At 36.5% G+C, this 20,345-nt stretch overlaps 1 protein-coding gene across 2 annotated transcripts in view; it reads left to right on the top strand.

The window, feature by feature from the left end:
• Nucleotides 1-14,949, top strand: part of LOC131073144 (uncharacterized) — a 307,122-nt gene extending 292,173 nt beyond the window's left edge. Inside the window, exons 8-9 of one of the 2 annotated variants that reach the window (XM_058009527.2) lie at nucleotides 13,341-13,367; nucleotides 14,556-14,949. In XM_058009527.2, coding sequence (XP_057865510.2) covers nucleotides 13,341-13,367; nucleotides 14,556-14,573 — 45 coding nt within the window. In that variant the 3' untranslated portion in view covers nucleotides 14,574-14,949. The remainder of the gene's footprint in view (nucleotides 1-13,340; nucleotides 13,368-14,555) is intronic. The other variant, XM_058009528.2, reaches the window with a different exon arrangement.
• The last annotated feature ends 5,396 nt before the right edge of the window (nucleotides 14,950-20,345 follow it).

Below are 20,345 nucleotides of genomic sequence, written 5' to 3'. Positions count from 1 at the left end.
TGGGGGGTCTCCAGCTGCCTCAGGAGGTCACAACTGGTGGTGCAACATCCCGCTTGCATTCGACTTGTGCAAATCAGCATCAGATTTTTCATCGGGTGGTACGAGCTGAAAATCAGTTTGGAACTCGAACTCAGGAAAGTGGAAATCATCATCTGTCGTTGCATCCTCAAGTTGCATGAACCATGCAGTCTTACGTGTTTCTTTCAACATATCCTCAAATAGCAGGGACTCTTTGATAGCCTGATTCTCAAAAATGTCTTCAACAAGTTCTCGGACTGCATCCTCCATTGGCGGGCCTGCTGCAAATTGCTCTTCAGCTTGTGGCTGATCCACGGGGTGCACTTGATCTTCTTCAGCCTTGGCTTCATCAAGTGCAGGGACAACACAATCATCTTCTGTCACATCTTCCTTTTGCATTAGGACAGCAAAATCATTGGTTGCCATAGTGTGATCAACTAGTTCATATTGCTCAACACTTGGCAACTCCATCTCGTCGTTCTCAGAGAGTGTGGCACTGCAACGATTTTGCGTTCTTCTGTATTCATCTGCAGCAAGGTAGGCACTCCACACTTTGCTGGTGATGGACTCTTTTTGGCTCTTCCAACAGTCCATATTGGGCTTTGACTTGACTAACTGCCTCCATGCATAATGAGCAGGTGAATTCTGAGTGTGGGGTGCGATGAATTCTGCACCACCAAGGTGACAACACGCTCTCCAAGCATAACTCTTCATTGAGACCAAACTGGTTCTCAATCAAATTCTTAAATCGAGTGAACTCATCAATGCTGGATAGAGGACTGGGGATATCTGGCTACATGAACTCTTCCGGTTTGGGGATATCCCAGAAAAATATCTGTCCCTGCAATGCAGACTCGACTTGTTGGTTGAAAATTTTGTACACTTGGGGAAATATACAAAATTGTGGTTTCAACCACATTGTGTGAGTAAAACTCTCCTAATTAAGGGAAGGCTCCCCCTATCTAACTACAACTTTAAAAATAAAATGGGATGGGACAGCAGTCTTTCTTCTTCTTTCAAGAAAGCCAATATCCTTTTCTTTTCATAGAAAAGTGATAGCAATTTAACATATAACAGTAGTAACAACTTTTTGAAATGAAATGAGAGAAAGGAAATGAAGTTTCCTGAAAGCTCAAAGACTTCTGTCACTTCCTTCGGAACGAGACAGCGATATCAAGCTCAAAGTCTTGATTGTATGAAGTCCTATCTACCCTTTTCTATACTAACGCTATCAAGATCAAATTATAACAGCTCAAAGACTGAATTATCTTATTCTTTACTACATAAAACAGTGGGAAGTAGTATGAGCTCAAAGACTCACAGCTATTTCTCACAAAATCTGCTTCTAAACTCTTTTAAGAATAAGTGCAAGCACAAAGACTTACAACTCCTCTCGAAAGAATATTTATTCTAATTTGTATTAACCTCAAATACTTGCAGCACAAAGACTGCAAATCAATTTCGATTGAGTCCTTTGAAGAAACACTTGCAAGAAAGATAATATAGAACACAAATTCAAGAATGTAGCACAAAGACTCAAAGCTTGAGCAATTTCCTTCTATTTCTTTCAATTCTTGAATTCACACATGAAAGCTCAAAGACTTGTTTGCTGTAAATTTGGCAGAGTTTTTGCTTGCTTTCCAAAAGATAAAGCATAAAATAGACCCCTCAAGTATTTATAGAAGAGGAGTCTTGAGAAAAAGGTGGGAGGATCATAACTAACTTGAGAGATTCTCTCAACCACTGAGACTTATTCAATAACTAACTATGACTTATTCCAACTACAGTCCTAACTGAACACAACTTGTAGTTGCCTTACATGTAATTACAAAAGTGCAAGTAAAGACTTAACTTGCAATTTACAAAAGGTTTTTACATGCAACTTGTCAAAAGAAAAATTACAACTAAGAGATTTCAAATTTGGAAAAATACAACTAAGTGTTGAAAAACACTTAAGTTGCAGCATGTGAAGACATGAATCCATCGAACTTCTGGATGATCATTCGTAGCTCAGCGGGATTCGGTTCGTGGGTGTTTTTGGCAACAACCATGGTCTTCACAATGGTATCATGGCATCGAAGAAGCATAGAGTCGTTCTTCTCCAAGATGGACTGAATTTCGTGCAAAAAGATTTGATGTTTCATCAAAACCTGAATTGAAGCAGCTGAGAATTGTTCGCTTCTCCATTCATTATGAATCCTCATCTGTAGATCTGCGAGCACTTCTTCTTTTGGTATCAATTCTCCATTCTGATTCATTATGTTGCAAGAGGCCTTCTCACAATGGGAAACAATACCTTGGAATACTTCAACCCGCAATCTCATTGCATCATCAATCTTCTCAATGAGGGATTTGAGAGAAAGGGCTTTATTCTCTAGAAGTTCTTCAAATTCCAAGTACATGACCTTGGAAGGAATAATGGCATGCTCCTGAAGAACACTCAACTGTTGTTGGGGCATTGTGTGCCAAATTGTCAAACTACCTTCAACCCTTTCCAAATTCTGTTTGAAAGTCTCGGAGGTGTGATTCAATTTTTCTTCAATGGTCTCCAACTTAGATATCATTTGGAAAATGTCTTTCAGCACTTGTGCACACAGATCATGAAGTTGATCCACCCAAGAATCCAATGCTTGTACTTTTTGAGCAACTCTTTCAACTCCTTGAATTGATTCTTGGGAACTGGAAGAATTTGTAGGATTACTCCCTTCACCAACAAGTTTTGTAATTTTATGAACAACTGCAACAAGTTGTCGTTTCTCCTCTTCTAGCTTGTCTTTCTTTGCTAGAAGTTCATCATACCGCTGCACTATTGAGGCTACGGATTGTTGGGCATCATGTTTGACCACTTCATGCATTTGTTTGCCCAATTCTATCCTTGTAACCCTGTAATCGGTAGCTTGCATTTCCTCACGTGGCTTATCCGCAAGGGGCTCAACAATTTCTGCCACTTTCATCTTATTGCTATCAACAGTTACTCTTGAGATTATCTTGGCCTTTTTAGCAACCTTGGGCCTAGACTGTTTGAGTTGCTGATAGTCAAAGACATCAGGAGAGATTTCTTGCTTCTTCCTCTTTGGGGTAAAAGAACTATGCCTTGGAGGTAAAACGACTAGTTCTCTTCTAGTAGTTGCTGAAGGCGAAGGAGAAGCAGTTTCTATTTGAACAGCCGTGGTCACTTTGGGAAGAGTATCTGTTTGAATGGCAACCATGGTTTTCTCAGTAACCAATGGGCATGAAGATTGCCTCATAAATTCTTCAAAGCCAGAAGTAGAGGTATCAATCTCTGACAAATGGATACATGCAGAAGTATCCTCAAGAATTTCTAGCAAACTCTCTTGTTGATGATCAGGAGGCGGCTCAACTGCTGAAATAGGAACGACATTCTGAGGAGACTCTTCCACTATCATGTCAGGAGGAGAAAGAGGCATCTCCATGGAAACTGAGGAAGGAATCTCATGAGGTGAGTCCGAAGCTAAAGACTTAGGAGCATCATCTGATTGCTGTCCTTCTAGATTATCAGGATCGATCACATGAACATGAAACCGGGACTTTTCCTTTCCACAAACTGTCGCCTCCTCAGGAGGAAGCACTATTGCCCGACAAACCCGCAATTTGATCCTGGTACCTGAAGCTTATGTACCTTCCTTGTTGTCAATCTGAATCTCAAACTTATGTCTAAGAGGCCCTGTAGAGTCATCTTCTTTCCCAACATTGATCTTGATGAGTCTAACACCATTACCTTTGAGCCAAGTGTTGGTGTTAGCCAAGATAGGCTGAAATATTTCAAGAATGGACGTGCATTCTTTATGCGACCATTGGATTAAAGTAAGTGGGGCTTCCTCAACCCTTTGTGAGATGTACTCTGGATCAAGCACATCATTGATCATTCCTTGCGGCATATCCACCAAGTTCAGACCAATAACCTGCTCAACGGTAAGCCTGCAGTAGTCCATCTTGAGAACCTTCATTTATGTATGGAGATCTACCCAGATATCTTCAATACAATGCACGTGCACAAAGGACTTTTTGATCTTTTCCTTCATACCCCGGTAATCAAAATCTGCCTTGGACTTAAACCTTTTGAGTTTAATCTCTTACATCTCAGTCTCCATAGCTTTGGCTTTGACGGATGTGACAAGAGAATACCGGCCAATTTTCAATGGGTTTGTTGTAGAAATCCCCATTCCGACCTTAGGTCTAATAGATTGATGAGCGTGATGAGCGTGCACAGCCATGATCTGTCTTCCCAACTCCATAAGAATGATCTTATCAGTCGGGTATCTAGGGAGCATGTATGGTTGCCCACTGTAGCATCCGACCCTCACATAAGTGAAAGTTAGGAATTGAAGAAACAAACACCCATACTCATTGACTCTTTCCCATGCTTCATCAGACACCCTCCTGTTCTTTAGAGTCTTGTCAAACTGACACATGAAGTAACCAAAGAATGCATCTTGAACTCTTTAGAAATGTAATCTACTGGTTCTCAAAGGCAGTTGATCATAATATTCCCACACAGGTATAAGAGAGCGGTCACCCTTGGTAGAAAGACCAAGGAAATGTCTGAGTGACGCTGCCAAATACACTAAATATGGTATGAATTCGTGTAGAAAGTCATGGTGGTAGGGACTACTGCAAGTTTCTTGCACAAAGCATCACTGTTAATCTCTCTCCATGATATATGATGGGATTGCCTTATGAACATGATAAACTGATACATCCAGGGTTCAAAAACATTAGAGTGTTCAAGACCCATCATCCTGCTGAGGAGAGTTATGATGTCTCAAATTTCCCACTTAAAGTCACAACGGTACAACTTAGCCCACCTTGAGAAGGCGGCTCGTGGCTCATGAATCCACCTGTTAATATGAAGTTTGCAGTCCTTTTCCCCCTTGACATAGTACTCGGTTGCACTATCCTTTGAAATTTCCATATAAACAGGTGTTGGTGGTATTCTGAAAACTTTCTCAATTGTATCTGCATCAAGGCGGATTATTGCCTCACCATCATCATTTTTAATGGTTTTCGTTTCCTTGTCAAAGCGATGGGCACAAGCGAGAACAAATTCAGGTTCTAGGGCAGCCACTGGAAAAGAGGATGCGTGATGGATATGGCTGTCCAACAGCCGCTGCATATTACTATCCTGCGGATCCTCCACTCTCTTGACGAATTCTGACATGTCCACATGCCCTATCTCGGTGTCTTTTATGTGATCCAAAGGAGAGGAAACTTGCGAAGGTGAAACTTCATTCTGGTACTTGTCATATTTATATTTCATCTTCTTCGGAATAGGAGAGGATGGTAAATCTAACATTGAAGGGTAACCTGGTATACTGTGATGAAGACTTAAAAGTGTTAAGGCAACATCATAATCAGTTGCAACTAACATTTTTCTTTCTTCAAATGAAAAGAACTCCAACCCTTGCACTTCACGAATTTGTGAGAGAAAGATGGGAAATAAGTGGGAATGGTGGAAATTTGACTTTGACCAATTTCGGATCTTGGGGAAAGTTTTACAAGTATACAAGTTGGGAAGAATGAACATGCAATCGGACTTTTAAAACCTGCATGCAAGTATACTTGTAAAACGGAAATTGAAGGAATGAGTGAAAAATGAGATTTAGACTTGTGGGAAATGACGTGAACGGAAAGAACGGATATAGGCAATATGGATGGATAAAAATAGGAAGGTTTTGGGAATGCACTTTCAAGAAAATGGGAAGAACTTTGGAAATGCAATCCGGTTCTAAAAACCCGATTTTGGAAGGATGGCTATTTTTCATCTTTGCAACTTGGAATTTCAACAAAAGATGGTTAAATTCTTATAACCATAAGGGAAGATCAATTATTTTCATCCAACTTGTAATCAGGATTTAAAATCCCGAATACAAGTAAAGAGGGAAAATGGGGAAGAACAATGCAATTCACAAATTGCTTTGCAAAGGGGAAAATCTCTCACAAAACCGATTTTTGGTGCTAAATAAACACATACACAAATTTACAACTAGAATGGAAAAACAAGAAAACATGAAAACAAGAAAATGAAACAAGAAGAAAAGAAAACATACCTTGCTTCAATCCAAAATGCTTTTTCAAAAGATGATCAATCTTTGAAAGAAGAGAGGAAAACTCTTAAATAGATAATAAACTGCATTCCAAAAGCCTAGCCACGTTTTTGCCAAAAACGCCTTTAGCAGCAAAATGTGGTGCAAGATGCAAGGAAAAAGGCACAAGAATCGGTCAAATCTCCATCAAACCCCAACACCTAAGCATAACAAGCAAAAACGGCTTGGGAGATGGAAGGTTCGTGGCATCTTGAAAGAGAAAATCGTGGTATTCACCAAAAACGTGTTTTTTGTTCTATACCAAAAAAAACCACCAATCATAACCTCCAAGTGGTGTGATATGTGTTTGCTAATGCATAAAAATAGGGATGAATCCAAAACGCCTTCTACCTCCCAAAAAATCTCCACAAAAATTGCTTCAAATCTCCAACAAAATTGCCTTCCTTAGCTGGTCGGGTTTTTGGGAGTGAATGACAAGTTCGATTTTGCATAATGTAGTGAAAATCGGGTTTCTATTCTCACATTACAAGTTTAAAATTTCACTTTTCTTTCAACAAGACAAAATTGAGTTTTTGAGACTCAATAGCAAGTTTAAAATGTCACTTTTCCTCTTTATGGAGCAAATTGGGTTTTTGAGAGAGATATACAAGTTATAATAACTTGTAAAGGGAAAATAAAATCCCTTCAACAAGTTTTAATAACTCAACACATGTAATAGAGGAATAAAATCCCCATTACAAGCAAAAACACTAAAATAGGGATTTTATAAAAGAATTACAAGTGTCTTTTTAAATATGCAATTTAAAATTAACTTGTAACTTATCCAGAAAAAATCCTATTTTGAATTAAAACGCCAAAAAGCATCAAGGGGGAAATAAAAAGTAAGTTACAAGTTTTTTTTTCATTAAGTGAACTTGTAATTAGCTAAAAATTTCCCTACAAAGATTAAAACAAAGGAAATCGCTAAAACTTGCAATTTAAGGAAAATTTCCCAACTGCAGTCAGGGAGAAAAAACCCGAAATTGAAGGAAAGAAATAGCAAACGAACTCAGAATGCGATGAAATTTGAAACGTGGTTTGAGGATGGACTGAGGATTCAGCCAGTCCAAAGGCAAAGCAAAATTCTGCCTTGGGAAGCGTGTCGTAGAATAAATTTTTCATTTTTTGACAATTTTTTTATATAATGGTCCTTCATTTTTTAAAACAAAAATGAGGACAACACGACTATTGATAGAAATGTCAAGCAGTTCGATTCCTTGTGCTCTGTTGTGCCATGAATTCTACAGTGAGTTGCCGATGTGAGCTCGGATACTTGCAGACTCAGCCTTTGCTAGATTTGGGAAATGTCGGATTGCGGACAGTCTTCATGAAGCAGCCGACCCGACATTTTGACTCGGAATTTTTTTGTATTTTTCAGATTTTCTAATTTTTTTTTGGATTTTTTGGTTTCACAGGGATCTTGCATATCCCAAATATGACATTTAAAAGGTTTATTAGACTCAACTTGCTGCAAGGAACCTGACGGGGGGGCCCTCCTTCTAGCACCAATTTTGTTGACACGTCTAAAGTCATATCACTACAACTATATCCGGTCAACGCAAAATAGAATGTTCTCGTTGAGTATCCTATCCTCTCGTGTATAAGGAATCCCTAATGCTGTTTTAGTTGATCAAAGGGGACAACCTCAAGGTTCCAAATGTCAGGTCATGACTACGGGATAACTCAGTGGTTGATGTGTTTTGATGGGAGCACAAGGGGACTTACGTTTACAAGAAGCTGGTTTGCTGTGATTCTTAGATTGAGGAATAAAATCAAAAGGGAAGGTTTAGGGGACCTAAAGACAACGATAAGAATGACTAGTGTAGCGGATAGACAGATTTCCATAAACAGATTCTTGTTTTTGCCAAAGACACCCTCACAACTAGACAAGAACAGTGCAATCTCCAAGGGATGAAGAGTTTTCAGATTGGCGACGTTCATTTAGGCACCCAATTCTAGCACAGCCTAAGACGAACACCTGCAGTTGAACTAAGCACAGTAAGGTTCAGATTAACCATGCACGGTGGCCTACAATCAACAGACCGCCAATGGTATGAACTAGAAATGCATCAAATACCCCCCCACATTTTGTCATTAAAATCATTGAACTCTAAAATTAATTAGCTGAAGGAAACCATGCAAACAGACTAAAACCAAGATGATAAACACCAAATCAATGTCCATTATATTGATTCTAGTTGTCTTCGGACATGTAGTGTCGCAGTTTAAACACTTCGTTGGTGAAGCGGCCACCAAGGTTCAAATCCCTGCTGGGCCATTGTGCTCGTGGATTTTAACAAGTGAAGTGTGGGGATGAGGTCCCCCGTTTGTGGCCTCACCGGTTCATAGCTCCAGGTCAAAAGCGTTCACGTGGAGCCGGAGGGCATGTCGTGTCAGCATCACCGATCACCTTAAAAAGTTTACCAGGCATTTTAAAAAAAAATATATATATATATATATTGATTATATATATTGATTCTAGCTACTTATTAGAACAATTTCTGCAGCATCTCTATGCTACTACTAAAATTTAACCTTCTACAAAACTCTAACCTATTCTAACTGCCTACAAAGACTCTAACCAGAATCTAACAGTCTAACTACCTAAAACATCTCCCTTTACAATGAGAGACATCCTGCCTTTTATAGATTTTACAAATTGAACCGGTGGCCAAGATTGACTGCATCCAAGGGCCTTGGTCTACCTTCTAGAAGCTGACAGCTTTAACCCATGCCTACTCAATTCTTAGTTATCCACCCAACCACTATCTCCACTACCTAACCACTATTTGGCTTTAATTTAGTTAATTTGGCAGTTAGACAGAACTTATCCACAACTGACCTGTTTCCCACTTTGTTTCAAAATATCTTGAATGGGACCCATAGGTAGCTTTGCATTAAACAATTTCAATTCTTTAAACAGAATTTCTAGAGTTAATTCCAGCTGTGTATTTCTGAGAATGCACTGACTTGTAGCATTCTGAGTGTTCTTTCATTTTTAGTCTTGTTGGTTCATTGATGGCGCGCTTCCTCGTGCTTGATTTTTATCCTCTGCAATGCACTCTTGCATCTTTGCTAGCCGACGTTGATCGCGATTGTGTCTCCAATTTGCACTTCAAGTTGACATTCTAGCTCTTCTCAATGTCGTTGATCTGCAAACAATAAATTCCACTTTTAATAATCATTTTGAAAAAATTAAATAAATAAGTGTCGAAAGACACTTTAGCGACTTTTAAAATGCCCTTTGCTGAAGAAAACTCGGCTCTTTGGATTAAATGATTTGATTGAAGAAGTGTCGAGTTTTGCTTACGTACGATTTTAACTAAACTCGACAAATTAAACTCTTTTGAAAAATTGCACTTCACATTTTGCTTTTAAACTCGGACCCTTTGTCGCCCTCTCTACAAACTCGGCCATTGGGACCGAAATGAAGATCCTTTAAATGTTCGGCCTTTTTACATTTTTTGCTAAGTCGACCATTTGGATGAAAATGCAAGGCTATTTTAAAATGCCCTTTGGAATATTTTGCAAGATTAATTTAAAAAAACAAAAGAAACGCCCTCTCTGTCCCTGCAAAAGCACGGCCTCAAAGAAAAACTTGATCCACACGCCCAAACTCGGCCCTTAAGACGACTTGGAAACTTCGGGCCTTGGAGGACTTTGTAACTTTAGTTCTCTATTTTGCTCTCAAAAATCAGCCCTCCACCCGATTGTGCAAAACTCGGCCCTTTGGAAGCGTTTTGACAAACTCGTCTATGTGAGGCAAGATGCAAACTTTGCCTTCATTACAAAGTTGCAGGGTTTGCCTTTATGCCCAAACCCGGGCCCTTAAACAATTTGGAAAACTTGGGCTCCATGCTCGGCTTTAAATGCAAACTTAGCCTTCGAAAAAAAACTCGGCTTGTGGACAAATTTTGTGAACTCGGCTTCAGGAACATTTTGCAAACTTGGTGCGATTTAGATGCTTTCACAAAGTCTACTCTTTTACCTTCTACCAAACTCACAATTTTTGTGAAACTTCGGCCCCTTATTCACGACTTGGGCAAACTTGGGTCTTTGTCGTGCTAAAACTAACTTGGCCCTCTGGGCTAAATGGCAAGATTAGGCTTTTCTTCCCTTTTGCAAAGTTGGGGCTATTAGGAGATTGCTTTGGGAAAACTCGGCATTTTACTGGTTTTGAAAGCCCAAAATCCTTATTTCGGCCTTTGACTATCTATTTTGCGAACTTGTTTGCTTTGTCAATTTCAGCCTGAAAGCCGATTTTACAAACTTAAGTCGTTTTTGACCTTTTTCGGCCTGCTAGCCGATTTTGCAAGATTTTCTAATTTCGGCCTAAACAGACCATTTGCGAGATTTTGCTCTATTAGCCAATTTCGGCCTACAAGGTGATTTTGCAAGTTTTATCTCATTTTATCATTTTCGGCCTTTGAACACTTTTGGCGAGTTTAATGTCTTGGCCATCTTCGGCTAAATGAAATGATATGCGTGAACTTAACTCCTGAAGCTTGGGATTTTGGTGGCTTTGAAAGCCTGAACCTCTCAACGACCCTCCCTCTTTCTAGACCACACAAAAATGGGGGTCCCCTGTGAAGCAAAGGGGTGTGTGTGCAATATGCACAACAGCATGCATGCAAAACAAAATAAATGAAATAGCAATTAAATCCAACCAATTCAGCACTCAAAATTTCACCTGCAAACCTTAGATTGAGCATATGTGAACCTTTTCTTGTTGTGATGTGCTTGCTCAATTCACTAGCATAATGCTAACATTCCTTGGATGACAAATTTGACAGAATTTTCATGTAAAATTGAATGTTTGATCAATGATAAGAGATGGGTTTGATTTATAGCATTGGAAGAAGAATCTGATAAAGGGATAGGATTCAATCTGGAACTTCAGATCTAGTCCTTCATATGGGGGACCAATGAGGTGATGTGGCATACATAGAATATTTGCACATTATTTTAGTTTTTATTTAAATTAATTATAATTTCTCAATTCAATGTGATTGAGAAGTTAACAAATTTGACTGATTAGTCAAATGCTTGCATGGAGGAGTTAACTAAGTGCATGAGAGAATCAGGAGGAAGCTGACTACTACATGCAATAGTTGGCTGATTGCATGAATGAGTGAAGTGGATTTGATTGATGAGTCGGACTTGAAGTAAGTCTGAGTGAATTAATTGGATCAGGTAGTGAGCTATGTGAGGTGAAATTAATCAATTTAATAATTAATTAATTGAATTACAGGTGCACATGAGGTGGAAATTAATATTAAATTAGTTTATTAATGGATAATGTGTGGAGAAATAATTAATTAAATGGATAAATATAGATAAATATGGATGAATAATAGATAAATAAAAGAACAATTGAAATACATAATTATTTATTAAATGGATGAATAATATTAGCCAAATTTAACTAATATAGGACTTATTTAAGAGTCCTAAGTGATAAGACGATGACATGGTTGTACTGTGTGGTGAACGAGTGATAAGGTCCTAGGAGATGATTGAGTAAATTAGATGATGATTGGTGATAATGTGATGAATTGATGATTGGGTGATGCCTGAATAACTAAGTGATGAAGGTGAAGGCAACATTATTTAGGTGTCTACAAATTAATAATTGCTAGAGTGAAACATAAAATTCAAAAATTGTAGTGTTCCAATTACCTTTGGCAGCTTCAATTATGAGAATGATGAAAAATTGGGTTGTGACATGTGGTGGTCTATAATGAACATTTAGATCTCTTCAGCACCGACATAGAATTCTTTGATTTAATTTGTTTTCCTCCCCAACTTTTGTATCATGAGTGGATAGAATAAGGTGTCCAAAATATATGTGAAAGTTCTGTTTCAACCAAGATACTAGCTGCTTTGTCTTCGGACATGTAGTGTCACGGTTAAAACACTTCGTTGGTGAAGCGGCCACCAAAGTTCAAATCCCTGCTGGGCCACTGTGCTCGCAAGGCCTTGTGCCTTCGCTGGGTCGTTGTGCTCGCGGATTTGAACAAGTGAAGTGTGGGGATGAGGTCCCCCGTTTGTGGCCTGACTGGTTCATAGCTCCAGGTCAAAAGCATTCACGTGGAGCCAGAGGGCATGTCGTGCCAGCGTCACCGGTCACGTTAAAAAGTTTACCAGGCATAGTTTAAAAAAAAAAAAAAACATACTAGCTGCTTTGCAATTCTTTGTATTGTCTATTATGGTGTGGACAACATTTTGAGAATGCACTATATATGGATGTTGGAAATAAATTTGTCATCCCTTACTTGCCTCTTACAATCCATGACTTTCAAAAATATCGCCCCTTTAGGGCACATTGCAATCACATTTGTTATTAATTGATTTTTCAAATCCTTCCATCCATCAAAAACAATAGATATCCTCAGTTGTTTCCATGAATCCATAATGGGGGCCAACAAAGTGTAAATTGCCTATTGATGGTGTTTTGATCTTTGAACTGATTTATTGAAGATTTTTAATAGGGGCGGACTAAATCTGACTTTGTTTGAGTGTCTGTAATTGGGTGCCCATGCTAGTAGGGACTGCTATTGGAAGGGTGTGGCTTTTGTATCTTCATTGCTGATATACCTCTGCTTACTGTAGTTTTCTTAATGTTTACTTTCAATGTCTAATTATATGTAATGCTGGAAACAAAATCTTTTTAGTTGTTTCAAGGCTGCATTGGAGATGTTAGCAATTGCTTTATGTGATCGTGTACCTTCAATGATTAGTCTGGTTATAACAGATTCATCTTGATATTGCCTTATGTTTTAAGCTCAAAAATTGAAGTTTTGCCCAAGTTTCTACAACAGAAAAGTTTAGGGATTTGAAAAGAAGTTTCTTGCACCTTGTCTCTTTATGAAGATTTGCAGAAATATCCAATTTTTCTGGCTATTTAAAAATTTGAATTTTGGATTCTTCAATTTTGTTTTGTAAATGACAGTTAACATATGAGTAATGAGTCTATTACATGTACTCTTAAGACTGAAAAAATGAGACTTAAATTGAAAATTCTAAAGCAATTGACAACATTGAATCTTTATTTATGTTTTATAATTGAACTTTGGACTTTGTTTCTCTTTCTACACAGTCTATTTGGCGTGAAATGACATTTTCAGTTATTTTTTCCATGTTTTTATGAGTATCTTAGCATCTTTTAATTTTCAATATTTTCCTCATTCTAAACCTGTGTAATTGAATTCCATATAGATTTTGGGTCTGCTGTGCCAGTGCCATGTAAGTATAATGTGACTAGCGTTGCAACTTCCTAACAAGGTAGACAATGCATCGAAATCTTTTGTAAAATTTCTCTATGTAGTCCTATTGTCATTTGGATTGCGGGAACATGCCTAGTTTCCACATATACATATGGAAATGTAATAACTCTGTGCAGGGGACTGACATAATCAGAAAACAAGATTTTATAATTTATCTTTAGTCTGTCTTTTCTTTTGGTAATTAATAGTTTGAAGACAAATTTGTTCTCCTCAAAGTATTTATAAGTTATTGTAACTGATTCATTTCAGATTGTGGGTTTGTTTCATATAAGCTGGCTGTTGTAGTTCCTTCTTTATAATTGATACCGTATATTTTTCTTTTATCAAAAAAAAGGTTTCCAAATTTCTCATGATCATGTTTGACCCACCTATTTTTGATGTTTGCATTAGCCGTTTGATGACTGACTTCTAGATTTTAAGGAATTTTAACTCTTTTCTTGGATTCATAATTCCTTTTTTTGGCATGTCCTTTTCCAGCTCAACTTATTAAAATAACTCTATTTACAGTAGTGCTGTTCTCAGAATTCTTGTGTGTTACTAATTGATCTGTTTCATTTTGTATTTTTTGACTTGATTTGAGGCAAAATTATTGTACTGAGGTTTCCTACCTTCTTGTTGATGACTATTTCTTTGTCGTCTGTGTTATAATTTTTTTCTTATGCGTACTTTAAGGTTGCCAATTAGCTCCATAACCATATGCTTCTTTCAAGTATCAAGGCTTCCAAGTGAAAAAGTAAAGTGTACCCGAAATTTTTGAAACGAAAATGATTGAAAATCAAATTGCATATAATGTAGATTTAATAGCACAGACCGATTACCAGAAGTCGTTACAGTAAGCTTGGACATGAGGTGCCAGCGAAGTAGTTAGTTACAAGAGGACTCACGAGCAAATTTTAGTAGGCATATGCTGGATAAACCATTTTGATCTTATTGGAGCATATGGCATACAGGTATCTATGTTGACAAATTATGGCAACGATATATCATTATAAAATCAAAGATGGTTGTTTAAAAATATCCATGCATCAACCCTGAATACAAATTGACAAATTGTAATCAAATGCACTCTCATGTTCGTTATTGAGAAAACCCACTTTCTTGTATTTGTAGTGGTCCATACTAACTTGGCTTTGAATACGTATTGCAGACTCGACAGAAAGAATAGTCAAGCTTGAGAAGTCGACATGTCAAAAGAGTGACAGTTTTGATTCTTTACTAGATTTTGAAGAGCGAAAGACAGGCTGAACAAGAACTCCAAAAACATGGGTAATTACTGGTGAAGTATAAATGTATATGGGGGTTTAATATGGCTTAAGCTTTGGAAATTCACTTGCATTATATTTTCAGTAACTACTTTGTAAAATTTTAGAAATATAATTTTATGTCAACCTTCCATTAAATGTATATGGGGGTTTAAGTGCTTAAAAGATTGTCATGTCTTGTACACTAATTTATATATTTATGCTTCCAAATAATGTCTGAAGACATTGAACAAGTTTTAAGCAAGCATAGGGTAAATGCTAAAGAGGCCTTGTGTCAACGGTAAGTATTGTTTTTTTGTTAACACACTCTGAGAATTGTTTGTCCCACATCTTATGTGTAAGATAAATGGCATAAAGTTAATATTCATGTGAGAAATTTCCAATCATAATGATTCATGTCAAGATGAAAGAGAGACCAAGGATTTAATGCATTGATAGGAAAAAGGAAAATTACTTGCAATGAAAAACACAATGGGAAAGAGGTGACCGGCTGATACAAGTAGGGAAAATAAGCAAGCTTATATAAGAGAAGATTGCTGATCTCAAAGGTAGTACGAACTAGGAAGACATCAAAGAACTTTAACAGAAAAAGCTACAAAACGTATGCTTAGACGCATTGGAAGATAGTATCCTCTCAGAGTTAGACATGGAATCATTAGAGGATAATATTCATTCATGTGCAAAAAACAACAAAATGATCATTGGCTGAGAGAGTACATCATAATTCCATTTGCCAACAAGGCAGATCGGGAAAAAACCTTACTAGGTGGCCCTTGGTTCTATAACAATTGGTCATTTCTTAAAGTACCGACATATAAGTTTTTTAAAAACTAGTATACTTATATCAAGAAAATATATGTAAAATATGTCGAGAGATATCTTATAATAGAAGAGAAACATTGTAAAATAAATGTTCTTCTAAAACATTAAACACCAAGAATACAAATCCATTAAACTGCTGCATGCAAAAAGTTGTGAATCTAGTTGGAAATAAGTGTTGAGCGTTCTATTTTATTTGGGGTAATAAAATAACACCTCCACAAAAACTGAAACATGGGATATTTCATGCATTTACCCATTATTTGCATGTCAAATTGTTTCAAAAATGGATTTTTGTCTACGGACATTTTGATGTCATTGTAGATGTCTCTCGGCATAATAATGGAAGCGATGCCCTCCAAAGCTCTATAGCATTGATTAGACTGTATGCTTGTCCACATGAACAATGATTTGGGCATGTTTAACAGATGACAAGAAACTTTATGTGGGATTACATTTGCACTTCAAAGGATTCACCTAATAGGGTAGTGGTCAACTATGCAAGTATATGTGTTGAACTAGAGATAGATTAACACGTTCTCAAAACCTTGACCCTAATGAATGGATGGTAAGAGTGGGTACAACCAATGGACTTCATATACACATTTTTGTTTGGGAGGTGAAATATTAAATTTGGGTTACCCTGGGTTAATTTAATTTTGTATAAAGAAACATTTAACCTAGGTTCCTTCTTTCAATAAACCAATTTAATTTGATATAGTATGAGATGCACTATTTATATATAATAAAGAAAGAGAACATATACAATTTTTTCAATTAAACAAAACTAATCTAAATTGGGATATGAATTAGTAAAAGTCGAAAAAAATGAAGAATGTGCATATTTGGGCTATTTGAATATTGGATTTGATGGATGAACTATAAAGAAGACTAGAGTATAGCATCTTAAAATTTTCACCTTGTTAGAACAAACAAAGACGTTAATGTTTGGCCTAGACACCTTTGCAAGACATGAACATTAGATTTAGGTGCTCTTGTAGATCTCTACGAAGGTAGTGTGTTAGTGTTTGTAACTCTTGGAGTGATGAAACTTTTAAAACTTGCTCACCTCTATGTTCTTAGTCCAATCCCACTCTAGTTTTAATACCTAGATGTTTGAACATCTAAACGAGGATGGAGAAATTAGGGTTTGACTTTTTTAGCTTTTCTTGAGCCAATGAAGGGTGTTCCTAGAGATCTTTGTAGAATGAATAAACTAGACTTGTTACATAATTTTGACAAAAACTATGCATAAGAACACTTCAAAAGGATGCCAATATATGTCATTTATACTTGGTATCTTGGTCTTTTAGACCATAGATTTGTTTCTCAATAAAACATATTACTTAACAAGTTATGATACAATTTACCTATGTGAGAGAAAATTCATATCTTCACATATAAAACTCTTACTACTTTACCTATAAGTTAGAACCCATAAAGTTGTGCACTTGTCTTTAAAGTGATTCACAAGTGCAACATTTGGAGGATGTGGCAAAATCACACAACTATAAGTTTATGTAATAGTAGATCAAAAATCATGTATGATTTCTCAGCACATTGGATGGATTATTTATCATTTAAAAGCTTGAGTAGATAGTTGAGAATAGAGATGATTTCTTGATTCATGTTTTATTTACTTTTCCGTAGATTTCCTCTCTAATAAATTGTCTAGCACAAAGAAAATATCATTCTGCAACACCAAGAAAATTACCTTTAACTATGTTTCCCAAAATATATTTTTAGTTTTCCATTCACAACTTCCAAATGAGAAAGCACTTCCTTGGAATAAAAGTTTATTGAAACCTTTATTCCTTGTATGGAAAATAATATATAATTTATCTTAATACCCCTTTGTGTGAATCTGCCACTTACTATTGTGGTCCACCTTGATATACTCCAAAAATGGCCTACATAATAGTTATTTCTTCCAAAGAATGCATGTCCTTGCTTCTCAAAAGCAAGGAATACACATACTACAATAAATAAAACACTTTAGATAATATTATTTTGCATCCCTCTTAATTGCATGGGTCCCCCAAATATATAGATTTATTTGGACAACTTAAAAAATAACAAACATTGCCCTAATCATTTCCAGTTTTTGCCCACCACAAATTTTCTTTTAAAACATGTATATTGAATCAATAGATCACAATAAACAAGTAGAGCTCAATGGCTCATGGAGAAAGATTGAAAAGGGAAGATGTAAGTAAAGATATTTTGCCATTTTAACCAAGAGGATGCCACATAGACATTCATTTGAATTGCTTGCTCCTTAATATTTCTTTGTTGCCTAGTATTTATAAAACATAGTTTTATCCAAACTTCAAATGTGTCCCATTGAATACAACTCCAAATACATATTTTGTTATCAATGTTTAGGTGAACTTTAGAGATACAAGATTGTTCAAAATAATACTTCTCGCGTTTGCCTCCATGGGCCCACTGTCTACTTGCACTTAAATAAGATTTGAAAAAAAAAATGCTATGCAAATCATAATGAAATATCAATTACCCACATATCAAGGGTGAGGAAAGAGATGCAAGCTAAAATAGTTTTTCATTCTAGCTACAAACTATCATGTGGCCATTCTATTTTGTCACATTCGTCCACTTAGAGTATGCAACTTGAGCATGCTTTTGTAAATGATTATAATCATCTCAAGACTTTTGGCATGTGAGCTTATAAATTTGTATAAAGTTCATGCAAAATGCATAGGTATCTATTGAAAACATGTGACTTGAAACATTGTCTGGTTCAAGCTTAAAAAAGCAATCTGCAACACATCTTGCTAAATCTACATTTCCATTAATTTTGTAGATAGTACAACATTTGAAATGATAGTGTTAGGTTTAAACAACATTTTGTTGATTAAATATTATGCCTTGCCTTGCACCCTTGCATGCATGTATGTAGATAGAACACATATACATGTGATTTTATCATTAATGCTTGCTCCATCCATTTGTCAGCCCGTAGGGAGGCAATTTAGAAAGTAGTTCTAGCCCTTTGGAATGAAAATTACGCTTCACACTATTCGTTTCCAATTTTCTTAGGTGAAAATCAATTGAGTATTTTCTTATTTCATGCACATGACCATGCGTATGCATTCCAAGGTTGCATGCACACAAAACTCTTTGAAAAGAGTCTATGTCCTACACTATCAAGTCACTTAAGCTTCTTATGTACATTGCTTTATTGATCATACCATGAAGTGCCTAGAGATCATATTGATGCTTAATTTGGACCTTATAAACAAAGCCAATGGAGTCAAACTTGCATTGCTTCTTGATTGCATTTGGTCAATTGTTGAACACTCGTGTACTTTTTGTTGGTGCTTTATGATTTACACAAGTTTTTGGGATAGATGCATCTACCATTAGTCTAGAACCATTTGGGTTTACATCAACAACTAAAACAAATAGGTTGGTATTGTCATGAAGTTTGCCTCCAAAAATGTCATTGACTTTGTGCCTCTTGCATATAACTAACACACTTTACTCATCAAGTTCACCATAGAATCCTCTAAAGTTGTATGATTAAATCGACATTTTCTTGAAATCTTTTTTGGCTAGGTCATCAACATCTATGTCCTCTAATCAATCAAAGCTCAAAGATTTTCATCCATGACATCACCATTAAAAGGACCGTGCACTCCATTTACACTTGAAATTCCCATATTAAACAATGCATAGTTCCAACCCATGACCACGCATTCACTCTCTCTTAAAAGAATCCACACTTTACACATTTGTAAAATGGATCTTTTTAGCAAATTCCATATTTATTTTAAAACTTCCAATTAAGCATACAGTAAGGGATGATTATGTGCACTCAAAGCTAGTTGGATTCGCATCTAGATCTCCTAGGAACAAACTCTGCACTTTTCACAAGGCTTGAGGATTTGAATTCCTCATCTATGTGTCTCTTACATGTAACCAATACACTTGACCAATTAAGTTCACTATAAAATTCTCCGAAGTTGTAGAACTGACTTGATATTTTCTTGAAATATGTTTTACTAGGTCATTGATGCCCACATCCTCTAATCAATCAAAGATCGAAGGTTTCACCATTTCATCCATGTCATTGCCATTAAAAGGACCATGCATTCTATTTACACTTGAAATTCCCAAATCCCTATACATGATAATGTAGCCTTAGCTCTATCCCATGACAATACATTCACTCTCTTTTAATAGAATTCACACTTCAAACATTTGGAAAATTGGAACTATTTAGCAATTCCCATTTTTTTTAAAACTTCTAGTTAAGAATATTTTAAGGGATGATGTATATGTACTAAAAGCCAACTAGATTTGCATCTAGAGCTCCTGGGAATGAACCCTATACTTCACAAGGAATGAAGATTTGAATCCCTCGAGTTTGTACCTCTTATATGTAACCAATACACTTTACCCATCAAGTTCACCATACAATCCTCTAAATTTGTAGAATTGAATTGACATTTTCTTAAAATCTTTTTTGACTAGGTCATCAACATCATTGTTCTCTAATAAATCAAAGCTCAATGATTTCACCATTTCATCCATGTCATTACCATTAACAGGACCATGCATTCTATTTACACTTGAAGTTCCCATATGGGACAATACACCCCAAGTTTTATCACATGACAAAGTAGTCGCTCTCTAAAAGGAATCCACACTTTGCAAATTTGGGAAACATAACTATTTAGCAAACGCCATATTTGTTTTCAAACTTCCAATTAAGCATATTCTAAGGGATAATGCATATGCATTCAAAGCTAACCAAATTTACATCTAGAGCTCCTATGAATAAATTCAATACATACAAGGCTTGAATATTTGAACTCCTTTAGCTTTTTGGT

This window comes from Cryptomeria japonica, chromosome 1 (assembly GCF_030272615.1).
Source record: "Cryptomeria japonica chromosome 1, Sugi_1.0, whole genome shotgun sequence".
Taxonomy (NCBI): Eukaryota; Viridiplantae; Streptophyta; class Pinopsida; order Cupressales; family Cupressaceae; genus Cryptomeria; species Cryptomeria japonica.
This window is presented reverse-complemented; position numbering and strand designations above follow the sequence as displayed.